This window comes from Hydra vulgaris, chromosome 06 (genome assembly GCF_038396675.1).
Source record: "Hydra vulgaris chromosome 06, alternate assembly HydraT2T_AEP".
In the NCBI taxonomy this organism is placed as follows: domain Eukaryota; kingdom Metazoa; phylum Cnidaria; class Hydrozoa; order Anthoathecata; family Hydridae; genus Hydra; species Hydra vulgaris.
The window spans coordinates 50,865,073-50,879,104 of record NC_088925.1 but is presented as its reverse complement, the minus strand read 5'-3'; the positions used below and the strand labels follow the sequence as shown (position 1 = coordinate 50,879,104).

The 14,032-nt window shown below is 31.0% G+C and overlaps 2 protein-coding genes across 3 annotated transcripts in view; both read right to left on the bottom strand.

The window, feature by feature from the left end:
* The window catches only part of LOC101240725 (arrestin domain-containing protein 3), a 45,794-nt gene extending 40,365 nt beyond the window's left edge, over positions 1-5,429 (bottom strand). Inside the window, exon 1 of one of the 2 annotated variants that reach the window (XM_065800406.1) lies at positions 5,210-5,429. The gene's annotated coding sequence lies outside the window, so the exon portion shown is untranslated. The remainder of the gene's footprint in view (positions 1-5,209) is intronic. The other variant, XM_065800405.1, reaches the window with a different exon arrangement.
* A 3,422-nt stretch (positions 5,430-8,851) lies between these two features.
* On the bottom strand, positions 8,852-12,769 carry LOC136081951 (piggyBac transposable element-derived protein 3-like). The gene is made up of 2 exons (XM_065800404.1): positions 12,598-12,769; positions 8,852-12,116 (listed from the first exon to the last, which is right to left on the bottom strand). Exons 1-2 carry the CDS (start codon positions 12,618-12,620, stop codon positions 10,643-10,645), a joined length of 1,497 nt encoding a protein of 498 aa, XP_065656476.1. The 5' UTR covers positions 12,621-12,769; the 3' UTR covers positions 8,852-10,642.
* Between the last annotated feature and the right edge of the window lie 1,263 nt (positions 12,770-14,032).

The window sequence follows — 14,032 nt, the reverse complement described above, 5'->3', positions numbered from 1 at the left end:
ATTTTTATTATTTTGTATATTATATATGCTACTTTACTTTATAGTGTTGCTAATTATACAAAAACTGGTTTATGTTTGAAAAAAATTTCGTGTGAAAACCTAAACCTGCATAAAAAAAAAAAAAAAAATATATATATATATATATATATATATATATATATATATATATATATATATATATTTGTGCAGGTTTAGGTTTTCACATGAAATGTTTTTCAAACATAAATCAATTTTTGTATAATTATTATTCTGATTCACTCCCAACAAGGCTGAAAGCAACCACTATTTAGTTCGGAGTTACTGAAAAAAAAGAAAAGAGTTATAGAGCAAGGAAATGATTGACAGAAGACTTGAAAAGATGAAGGTTGAATGAGTCAGAAAAACATGAAAATAGCTCCTTTAACCAGCGACCATCATAGTTTTTTTAAAAAGAGAAAGAGATGCAACTTTACGATGATGGGAGAGAGAGTTTAGCTTGGCAGATAGAGCGGCTTTAAATACGTTTACAATGTGTTCCTTTGGTATAGAAAGAGAATCATTAGAAGAACCAGCCCAAATATGACAACAGTATTCCATACAGGGAAAAATAAGAGATTTGTAGAGGTAGAGAATGGAATCAGGAGTAAGAAAATGTTGAGTTCGATAAAGAGAAGCAATCTTAGTAGATGCTAATTTAACAATTGACTGTATATATGGTTTATATGAGAGGTCAGTAGCGAACAAAAATCCAAAAAGACGTTTAGAAGAGGACTTAGTGAGAGGGTTGCCATTCATCAATATAGGAATGTCAGCATTATTGTGATAATTGATTGAATTAAATAACTGAGTTTTGTTGGAGTTAAAACTCACAAGCCGCAATAAGCTCTGATCTGTTACAAAAGTGTTAATCTTGCAGTTAATCTAAATCTGTTATCAGATTCCAGTTGAACTGCTTGTTTTAAGTGATCAAAAATAGAAGACTTTGTCAAGAAAGGAGTATAAAATTGAGTCATCAGTAAATAAAACCACTTTAGATGTAAGAAAAATTAATCATGTAGATATGAAATAAAGCAGCACAAAGGATAGAATCTTGTGGTACCCCAAAAGGTATTTGAAATGAAGAAAAGTGTAGGCCTTTAAGGATAACTTCAATAATTGCGGTTAAAAAGAAAGGATTTTATATTATATATAATAATATCAATCAAAAAGTAAAGTATATAAAATATATAATTCACTTATGATACCTTTAAAATACTAATTTGTACGAAATTAACAAATGATTGACAAGAAACCTTATAAAAATGATAATAAATAGTGATGTTTAGATTTTCAATACATTTGTGGATAGTGAATACTAATTTTCTACATTTATATAAAATTAATAAACAAGATTTTAAAACTGATTTTATAACAATAAACAAGGTTAAAATAAAGACAAAACTAATTTTGACTGAATTAGATACCTAGAGTAAAAATTATAATTTAAGATATTCTATCGATGGTCATTATTTAAAAAAGCATCATTTTACACCTGAATTTTTCCTTGCCTTTCATTATTCATTTTTTTTTTGAAAAAAGAGGCAAATCTTGTAACTCTAATCTTCTCAAAAGTGTATTTTTCTAACAGGAATAAAAGAGAATATGAGATTTACAAAAAAAGATCCATTGTGTTAAATAATTCTATAATAATAATTTTTAGTGTGTGTAAATAAGATAGAGTTAAGTGAGTGTGTGAGGAGATATGGAAAAAATAGGGTTGTTTTAATTATATCCCATTTGGTTGTGTCTAGATCCCATATCCATATCCCACTCGCAATGATTTTGACAATTTTAGTAGTTTGCCAAATATACCATTTAGGAATAAAGGCAGTGAGTGCACATATATCGACTGATTTGGGGATAGGCACAGTAGTAGGGGGGTCCAAAATTCTATTTTTTTTTTTGTTTAACCAGTTATACTAAATTTAGATATCAATTAAAATGAAAAAAATTGTAACAAGACATAATAACGAAATAGTTTTAAATCAAAATAAACAAACTCCTTTATAAAGTCTCCCTGTAGTTGATAAATTTTATCATACAAAGTTGCCTTTACTCAGAGATGTTCTTTCACTTGTCTTTATCGAAGTCAACAATAAATTATCTTTTGAAAGTGCTTGTCGAAGAGTTGCAAATTTAGTAGAAATTCATTGGACAGAGCATAATATCTACACAATATCATATTAGGCCATTTTAAAATGTCTGCAAAGTGAAATCAATGAATATCGCTACTTAAAAGGTGATGACAAAAACAAGCAAGGTTTTTTAAGTATATGTATTCCTATAAACAAATCCCTTAAAAAACTTTTTGACATTTTCAGCTTCAACCCACAACGTTGTGAAAAGCTAAAGAAGTTTTTCGGTATTTCAATGAATGCTGAAGACTACTCATATCTAGAAAACATGCGCGGTAACAGAAATTTTACATGTCAAAATGTTGATAACACTTTCCATCAAAAAGTTATTAATGACAAAAGAAACATGGAGAAAAGGATAATAAATAAAACAGCAGTTTATTAGACAATGTACGTTGATAATGATGATAGCGAGTTAAGTGAATTTGAAGACGAAGATGAATTTCTTGAAAAAGAATTAACAAAAAATGAATATCAGTTCTTTGAAAAAGACACATAACCAATTAAAAAAAAAGGGTTATGTTTGTTGATGTAAGTAAACCAAAACTGCCATACATGACGAGATCAAAGTCAAAATTAATATTTAAAGATTCTCACAATGCTTATGTTTCACCTAATGTGCGACAATCAAAAAACTTAAAAGTCTTAAGTGATATCTATTATGCATGTGCAGAGTTAGATGGAGAAGGATTCTCGATGAGGGAAATGCAAATTGCACTGAAAGTAATTGGCAATCGAATTTTTAAAACAAAATGGAAAATTCCAGATGAAACTGACTGTATATCTAAGTATGATAAAAATTATTGTGAAGCTATTGAGAACACATTTATTGACTCTAACACACTTCCAACATGTAGTGCCATACATAAAAAACTAAAACAGATGCACGCGTATTCTCTTGGCTTGATTGCAGATAGTAAGCAACCGGGGCCAGGGTCGGGGCTAGGTTTGATAACACATAGTCATGACCAGGGCCAGGTATATGATCAGGGCTGCATTAATATTGATAAATCCTATAAAAATGTTATCTTTAATTAAAATTTATGATATGAAGTTTATTTAAAAACAATATTTTATAGGATCTATCAATTTTAATGCATCCCCGGTCGCGGCTATGTGTTATCAAACCTGGCCCCGGCCATAGCCCCGGTCGTTTACTAATTGCAGATAGAGTCGTTCAAGCTAAAAACAGCGGCGATATAATAACTCACGCAACTGACTTGGTTTACATATTAACCAAGAATATTATTTTCCTTTGCCTACATTAGCAATTGCTTCAGAAACTACAGCAAATATTGCATATAGAATAAAAACAACATTCAAAATGCTACAGGAAGCCTCAAAATACACCTCAGAAGAACTATACCAGAAGGTAGATGTTCATGACTGACAGTACTGTTCATAATATAGGAATATCTAAAATCACAGCTGATATACTCAATAGAGAAATTCCTGCTGTTTAACTGTTTTGCACTTCACATACAGCTTTAGGTTTTGAGAGAGCTATTGAAAATATTTTAAATCAAATTGAAAATGAAATGAATATGGATAACCTTTTCAAAGGCTTTCTGTTAGATATATCTATTAACAAAAGTACAGAAACATTATCCTTAACCTTTCTATCATGGGCACTAAACTTGATTGGTCTGAGTTTTATTCAAAAATTATCTTAAAGAATTTAAAACTTTTATGCAGCGTAAAAACAAAGATATTTTTCTTTTTGAATTTAAGGATTTTCGATTTGAATGTCTTTCGAAATTTTGGAATGTCTCCTGTAGTTTACTTTCACTAGGATGGCTTTAAGGAGTTTTTAGATCAACATGAATATATCACAAATAAACTTGCTTGTTTAGTCCGCGATTCTATGAATTTTAATTACATTATAGTTACTTTAGTTGTGGTAGCAGCTTTCAGAATGCAAGTCATTTCACCATTTTTCTGTAAAACTTAAGGTAAAGCTACGCATTCTAAACTGCAAATATTCTTTAGCAAGATGTATGCAAGCTTATCTGATGATGTCATAAATAAACAATTCTTTAAATTTAAAGAACCATGTGTTCAAGGGGTATCAAAGTGACTTTTTGAAAATCTCATTAAAGAAGATTATGGCTTAGAAGTTTTTGATGTAGTTCGAAAATACGCATAAAAGAACTTTGATGATTGCATTATTCTTGCAAATATAGTTCGGCAAAGTTTAGCTATAGTTCTTCAACACCAAAGAGGAAAGCATTATGGGTTTGGAGAAAGAAACAATGATCGATTGGCTGATGAGTATTACGTTTTTAATCAAGTCGTTAGAGTCAATAAAACATTTACAAATAATATTGAACTGGAGCGTCAGCGTGGAACACATAGCAATCGACTTCGAAAAAAACCGTCACTTTCAACAGTTTCATGTGGTAATGTTCTTAAATATTCAAACCATTTAAGAAATGAAGATTTAAATAATTTAGAACTATTTTGGAAAATGGGTCCTATTGTTAGAAAAATTGAAAGTATAGAATACAGTTGGAACCAGCGACAGATTCAACTAAGACAAAGCGGCTTAACTAAAAAAGAACAACAAGCTTTACATCAGGCGTCCAGGAGAAATTCTATTTTAACTTGTTTAAAACTACAAGGCGGCCCATTTTCTATTGAATTAGATGAATTGGTCAGTGAATATATTGAAAAAGAGCAAGATCTGATAAAATGCCAAAAACGATTGAAGATCAAAGTAATTTATTTTAGAGATACAAGTAGGTCAATGCCGTGGAAATCAACTCTATTTAAAATCATGATTTTTGATAAAAAAAACATAAAACGCCTTCTTATGTCTATAGAAGAATATGCTACTAATTTGAAGGTTCTACTTGGAAAGTCATCAAAGCAATTGACAATCACCTACAATGACTTCGACAAAGTTATTTCGCTCTTTAAATGGTCGAAAAAAGTCTAAAAAAATTATTATTAATATTAGAATATCTTGATGATGTACAATGTCTAATTTTTTGTGTTATTTATAACTAGGCATAGTGGTTACATGTTTTATTAATAAAATGAAAAAAAATATTTACCATGTGTTTTACATCGCTTATATTTGAAAATAGTAATGATTTCATTTAATTTAACAGTAAATTGTGTTGTCAAAATAATCACTTTTATTAAAATTGAAGTAGAAGGCTCAATATTGATAATGAAGTAAAAGCATTGTGAAATTCGAAATCAGCATAAAAAATTATTTAATAAAAAGTATGGAGCTACCCCAGTCCATCAATTTATTGTTCGGCAATATATCATTAAATTGTTGCGAGTTGGATATGATATCAACAAACATCCCACTCGCTACGATTTTATGATATTAGTATTTTGCCATTGAAATGTTTGGCAAAATAAATAAAATTGAAAATAAAAAAGCGTTTTAAAAACTTTATTGCATAATTATGTAACCAGCGCCGTCGCTGGTTGCTCGGAGGCCACTTAAAAATTGTCATTAGAACCCCAAAATCTTACACTAAGTGCTACTATAAAAAAAAGCTACTTAAATTTCAGAGAAGCCCCGAAATTTGAAAATAGGCCTCATAAATTCGCTGCTCCACCCCCCTTCCTTAACTGTTAGGTATGGAGTAGGCTAGCCATGACTCTGTATACAACCAGAGGTGAATCTACAAATAAAATGAGGGGGAGGGAGGGGAATCCTTAAAAAGTACCAACTGATTCTTAAAAAAAAAAAGAGGTCCTGAAACTAAAATTTACCTGACTGAATTATGTTAAATTCATGATTACCCGATTATATTGGTCAAAAACCGACTAAACTTGAAAATCACCAAATTTGGGGGGTATAAACACCCCAAACCCTACCCTCCGTAAAATTGCCTCTGAATGCACCAACCATGAAGAACAACAACAACAATAAAAATCATTCTTCATAAGGATCTGAACGTTATTGATAATTTTGTTAAAGTTTTTATCTGTTTGTTTTTTTAATATATTTAAACCAAATTTTGATATGAAGAGTATTCACTAAAACTTTTTTGTTTGCGTCCTGATATTTTCAAACAAACTCACGTAAATAACTTGTGAAGTTTAACAATATAGCTTCGTTTGTAATAATAAAACTTAACTTTTTGTCAACGATCAGTAGTGTGTTTGCGATTTAGTTTTACTTCCTTGGCTCCTTTTATTTTGTCTTTTAATGTATTCAAAGATAATTTCTGATGAAAATTTGATCTTATGCTATTTTTTACATTTTAAAAATATGACAATGCTATCCCTCTATTACTTCTGCTAGTTTTATTATTCCACATTGAATATGACACGTAGCAGAAATTAATTTGATAAAAGCCCATTACGGTTACACTAGCTAATTAGATTATTTTAATCTTATAAATAACGGACATTTTGTTGTACAAGTCTTAAAGTAAAAATATCATTTGGTTGTATACGAACTTTCCGTCTTGGCATAGTAAATTTTTTCATAAAATTTTCTTAAATTTTATGTGTTATTTTTTTTTAAACAACTTTTTTGGAGAAAAGTTATTCTTAAAAAAGAAAAGTTTTAGTTTATAAAACTTATAAGTTTATAAAATAACTTATAAGTTTATAAAAGAGGAAGTATTAAAGAAACCCTTTTGTTCATAAACAAAAGAACGTTTTAATTTTTAATACTAAATAATTGAATTGCGTTTTTTATTATTAGTTTATGAGTATAAAATACGGCAAAACGGTTTTACAAATATTTTAATTCCTTTTTTGTTGAGTTTTCAATGACTTATTTTTATGAGTTCAGAAACTACGTATAAGTAAAACTTGAACTAAAAATTTATGACCCTGCAATGTTTCTTGTTTAAAAATAAAAAATTGTTTTTATTTAGCTAACTACATAAAAAAATAAATATTTTATATCTTAAACTAATAAAAATAATATATTTTTTGTTAAAATGCTAAAAATTTCAAACAGTATACGGTGTGAAATTAGCTAGCTAATAGCTGGCTACAATTGTAACAATAAAGACAGCGATTTGGCAACGAAGATCGCTAGCTTTTTTGGGTTAACGAAAAGCTATCGATATCTGTAAAGATAAAGACAGCGGCTTGGCTGAGAGGTTAATAAGCTAAAAACCTTCTGGCTATTGTAGCTAGCGTCATGTCGTAATAAAACCGCTGTCTGAGAAATTTTGATATGTAGCTATCAACCAGCTATAGATTTGTAAATATTTTGTGGCTAGCTACATAGCTAGCCACAAAATATTTACAAATCTATAGCTGATTGATAGCTACATATCAAACTTTAAACATTGCGGTTTTGTAGCAATGTGTTGCTAGCTATATGATGCTAGCGACACATTGCTACAAAACCGCAATGTTTAAAGTTAAATTATTCTTATAATTATAATAGACTTAACACTGAAAGTCGAATTTTTAAAGATGTTAAAAACATTAGGAAAAAATAAAACTAGAAAAAAATCGCTTGAAAATCGCTATACACAGCTAGCTAGTCGCTAGCTCATTTCCCACCATACTATAATATAGGGTATTAATTTCTTTAAAAAATTTAAAAAATGATACCTGTTAATATTTTACAGTTGTAAATTAGGGTGAAAGTTACTGTTTTTGGAAAGTTTATACTATTTATTTTAAAGGATTGTTCTACGCTATAAAATAACACTGAATCTTTAAAAATTTTTGAATAAAAATATTTTAGGCGGTCCCAACCAAGCGAACTCTCAATATATATACATTTGCGGAAAAAAGTCATGTGCCCGACCACAAATTTAGTTCATTTTACAGAACTGGTTATTATATGTGCTATAATTTTTATTAAATATATACGTGATGCCTAGTGAAGAATATTTTGAAACTATTTTATCAACTATACCGAACAGTTAAAAATATTTGCTCAATATACATTGTTCAATACTTGCATGACAGACTAGAATAACATCCATATTAGTTTTGAGTTCATTCAATAAAATGTACCGAATTTTTTTTAACTTTATTAATTTAAATGATTAGACAGTGCGACATTAGTCATTTTTGAACAGTTTGGCATACTTAGTCTAAAGATATATTGGTTGATATTGTGTAGTGTTTGTACTGATCTTAATGTTGTTTTTCATATGTTGAAATGATTATTGTTTGATATTTGCGTATTTTTGATTATTATTTGATATTTACGTTGAAGCAATGACAAGTGGCACAATCCTTTTCTAAGTTCAAGCCAATAATGACAAACATCTAATTGTTGGGTAGGTTTTAACAGTAACAACCATTAAAACTTCAGAAAAAACTGAGCACTACTTCGTTCATCAATAGTTTATGCTTCAATTTTTTCTTAAACCCTTGAAGCGTAGCATGTTGACCAATACATATTTTCTTTAAATGATTTGGTCTTTGAATTATGACAAGTTGATAAAATTAAAGTGATAAAATTTTTAAATTTTTGCCGTAACAAAGAAAAAAAATGCTTGGTGCAAAAAAATTCGTGCTGGAATTTTTATTTTTTTTTATCTCTAATAATAAAAATAAAGCTTTTTTAAAATTATGAAAAACCCGAAGCATTAAAAATTATTAAATCTAAAGCTCATCATTGGACATCATTGCTTACTAAATATGAGTTTGTTAAATAATAATAATAATAAACTAGCAGTAAGCAACCCGTAATACGGGTTATTAGTAATTAAATCATTGCTTATAGTTAACGACAAAAAAAGACTACATAAACATCGTTAAGTTCTTTTAAAAATCTGTTATACAAATCAGGTACCATAAAAAGAAAGTCAAGTAAAGCCTGCCAACACCTAAAAAAAGAAATAAAAAATAATTACAATTTTTAATTACAAAAGTATTATTTGCATTTTATTGTTAGTAGAGTATAACAGATAATAATATAACAGAAAATATAAAGAATCAAAAAATAGCTAACATCCCATCTCTATCAACACAAAACACAGAAACAATAGCAAACAACATTAGATATTTATAAGCACACATTTCAGACATTACTGTCTTTCCAAAATAATTAAAAAAGGCTAGACAATTTAACGTAAAAACACGGTTAAATAACATCATAAATTAATAAGATATTTTATCAACTAAAATACTTGAACTAAAAAGATTTTATTTGTTTCAATATTGAACAATTATGGTTAAACAATTTGAATAATTATATCATAAAATAGCAAGCAACTCGTAAAATATTTTATATACATTGTCATTATCAAGTGTTGTATTAAGAAATACGTAAGAGCTCAGTAATTACATATTTTATTGATGCTCCCTGTACTAATTCTCATTTAACTCTCATCTAAGAGAGAGAGAGAGAGGGAGAGAAAGAAAGTGTTTCCAAAGCAGCTTATTAAAAAAGGTAAAAGACACACAATAAATAATATTAACTGGTTTTATTAGGCCACCAGTAAACAAAACTATTTTTACCTTTATTATTTGAGGTTCCAGCTTCTCTCTAACTGTTAACTAATGACTAATAGAGTTATTATTTAATAGAATTTAATTTAATAGAATATTATTAAATTTACAAAATTTAAACCATGTTTCAACAGTAAGAAAACTAATCAAGTAATGACAAAGGCAACTAAAAAAAGAACATAGTTATGTTTGAATTTATAAAAAAATTTAAAATCATTTTAATTTAAAACTGTTATCAACTGTTACTATAAATAGTAAAATTCATTTTTAGTATTGTTCTAAAGTGTTTAACCCATATAAACCCATGATTTTTAAAATGTGTTTCTTGTCTTTATTTGGTGTGATTCAGGTCCAAATGAACAATATTCATCAACTGTTTCATAATTTTTTATATACTTAAGTGAATATAGGTGAAAATGTAGGTGTCAGTTTAAACTGACGCTAGCTGCAGGAGGGTACAGGTTTTCTCACGTGTCATATTTGGCTATGACAAGAAGAATAGTCAAACTCTGAAACCAGGAATCACATGGCAATGTTAACTGATGCAGCATAACTCACAGTGACGTTTTATAACTGTTATTAATTATTTCACAAGTGTTCAGAAACAACGAAATGGATGCAAAAAATATCATGAACTTTTAAATAGCACATAATAACTGTAATGTCACATTAATGTTAAGTTGCAAAGACTATATTTCATTGACAAAAACAGGCATCAGTTATTTACAGTGGAATGCCTTAAAGCAACCAGGATGCAGTCCCACATTGCACTTCTCACAGTAGAAGACTGATGTGCCTTTGCAGCCGAGTGCCACACATCGACGCTGTGTACCCTGAGCAATCCAGTGATCTGTAGCATCTGTGCGTACTTCAGTAAGTACTCGTCGATCGACTGCTACACGAGGTGGCGGATATGGCACTGAATTCTTCTTCATTGATAGTGTCTGCACATAGGTTTGTGCAATCTGAGGTCGAAATGACAGCAGATCATGCTCCGGGGCGCCAGGTATTTTCTCCTGCATACGGTACAGCTGGAAGGCGTTCTGAACGGCCAAATCAACACAAAATCTAAATATTGGCCAATACTATTTCTTTGATCGGTGCTGAATCATATAGCAAGCTAGAATTTGGTCTAGGTGGTCCACACCGCCCATCTCATAATTGTACAGTTGTATTACTGAAGGCTGATCAACGTCTATGCGTTTCTTCTGTGCTGATAAATATTTCTTAGCTTTGCAAAGTGGTGCGACACCAGCGTAAGTTGATGTGACTGTCACAACCTTACTGTCATGCCAGCGTACCAAGCATACATTAGTCTTTTGATCCAGGGCAACGTCATGCGAGCCACGAGGAAGCTTGTCCATTGCTTTGATGTTTTTCAATGGCGCACCTTCAGTTCGGTTAGAACGGAGAGTGCCCGTGGCGGCCATTCCTCTATCCGCTAGTAAGCGCAACAGTCGTGGGATGGTAAAGAGGTTTTCAAACACAATGTGAAAGAAATTACCGTCACGTTTTGGTAAATCTTTTGTGAGATTGACCACCACCGATCCACCGAGGCCCAGATCTTTATCTGTCGTGCCGGCACCTTGATATGGGTAGAAATTGATTACATATCCCAAACGATTTGCTGCCACCCACATCTTATACCCGAACTTGATGGGTTTGCCATGGATGTATTGCTTTGCACCGTGTTTTCCGTAATAAGGGATCATACTTTTGTCGATGCTGATGATTTGTTCAGGCTGAAAGTTTGCCAGGCAAGCAGCATTGTTCGAATGGATAAAAGGGCGGACTTTGGCAAACCTGTCAGTCATATCAAGTTCGTTGTTATTGGCAAAATGTATATTACTCATTATGGAACTGAATTTATTGCGTGACATAGCGGCCGACACCATGGAATTGTGTACATCCCCCGCAGTTTCCCAATACATAGGGCGACGAGGCAGAGGAGCATAGCCGCTTATTAGAAGAATCGATAGGAAAAGCTTGAGTGATGTAATGTCCAGATCAAAATTGTCATGGCCTTTTTGAGCAGCGTATTCTTTGCTTTCGTTGCATATTCTGTGCATTATTTCTGGTGTTATGAACAACTCAAATAATGACACTGGTGACAGATGGTTTTCTACTTTAGGTGGGGGTATGGTCCATGGAAACTTTTCCTTTCTGACGGCCTCCTTGAAGTCGCTTTTGACCCATGACGGTTTATACGGAACTTGTTTCTTTGTTCTCTTGTGCTGCGGACCCTGTTCCACTATATCATCTGCAGTGTCCTGTGTATTATTTTCTGCATTGTCCTCCTCTGCAGTGTCTTCTGCACCGTCCGACTCTTCCATTCCAATAACATCAGTTCCATTGGGTCTTCGTAGTTTCATCGTCGCTTCCGCCAGAAGTTGATTACGATTGAGACTGTTTGGATCTCCACACACCTCATTCTCATCACCAGAATCTTCGTCAGTGTCTGCACCAGAGGTTATTGGAGGAAAAATTGATATTTTGGCGCTCTGAAGACATTCATTGTCTGTATCTTCTAGCAATTGCAGCACCTCATGAAGCCGGTACCTGCAAAATATATGAAATTAGTTATTACTTATTTATTTTCTCTGATGTTGAAATGACGTCAAAGCATTCCCACAAATTACGTCATTATAAAATAGCAGTAAAATAATAATAAAAATTAACAATAAACAACTCTCAACCTTCAAATATAAGAACTCAGAAGGGAAATAAGGTGGGTCACAGTAACTTAAATAAATACCAGACTGCTGTAGTTTAATTATTTTGTATTAGATAAGGCTCATATATTTACAAGGAGTCATACAGTGTCTACAAACTGATAAAAATGCTTTCTATTCCGAGGTGAATAAACTGTTTGAAAACCTGTACCCTCCTGCGGCTAGTGTCAGTTTAAACTGACGCACAGAAATTGCATAAATATTTAAGAAGACTAGCTTTGTTGACTATACCGAATATTCAAATGTTAAAACGATATTTAACAATATTTAATCTATATTTCAACTAAAAACAAAACATATATGCATACCTTTTTCTTGACGAAACACTCATGTTCGAAAAATATTAATCAACGCTACTAAAGTCAACTGAGCAAAAATTAAAATAAGTTAATGCAGTTTACTTTATTATCCGCATCATACATTCACACATGACGTAATTATTACGAAAAATGCAAAGAATGTTTGTTATTTTGCAAATTAAATCGGATAATGTGACTGTCAGTTTAAACTGACGCTAGCCACATATGGGTTAAAATCAAATAAACAAACATTAATACTGCTTGACACTAAATTCTGGCAAGTAAGTTTTCCGCTTGCTGAGCAGCATATTTTACATTTCAACAATGACTAATTTCACCTTGCCTAACTCTATAACTTTCATTTGGACAACAATTATTTTTGCCTATTAGAATTTACACAAATAAATTCTTCGCCTATTAATAGCCATTTCAATTTTTATATTTTTGTATTCTTTAAACATACTATCAGTAGTATTACTATTGTTACAATTGGATAATAAATAAATGTAAAAGAATCTTACAAATTGTGATCTTAAAGCATAGGATCTAAGTTGGCAGACATACTTGATATAGTTTTAAGAGGATGACCTCTTGGGTAAATTACAACTTCCCTGGAAGCAGGTGGAGCACCATCTTTGCCAACAAATACAACTGCAACATCATGTGAAAGGAGACTATAGCAACGTCTATCTTGCCCTTCAAGTAAAGTCATTTTTATAACTGAGACTGAGCAACTTTCTATAGCTGTTCGGCGAATTTCTTCATCTTCCACTTCAGCTATGTTTTTAAATGCAGGAGAAATCGGGTTCTTTTCACTAATAAAATTTTGCAATCGAAACATTAAACCATTTAAGCAAAGATCATTACCACATTGTCGCATTCTAAAATTTACTGCTGAAAGTGGATCATAAATGTATAGTTGACAATATGTCCGTGGGACATCTTGATTTGGCCTAAGATTACATATACAATACTCTTATGACTTTAAAAAAATATTATGCGGTAGTAGTGTAGTGGTAAAGCGCTAGCTTCATAAGCGGGAGGTTCCGATTTCGATCCCTACCACGTCCCTGATAGTACCACGCTCAACTTGTTTCTCCGCGCAGCGGCCTTGTTTGTCAAGGTTCGTGTTTCGGAGTTATAACCACTATTAAGTAACCTCCTCATTTGTAGTGGCTTTATCGGCCTTGAGGAGGTGAATAACAAATATATATATATATATATATATATATATATATATATATATATATATATATATATATATATATATATATATCAACTAGGAGATGTTTGAAAAAAAATTAACTTAGCTTTAGATGTATTATGTACAACATAAAAACATCATCTGATAAATCTAAAATAAAAAATGTAATTAATAAGTAAATAAATAAGAAAATCATAATATACAAAAAATGAAAGTCAATGTATATTATAGAGAAAAGCT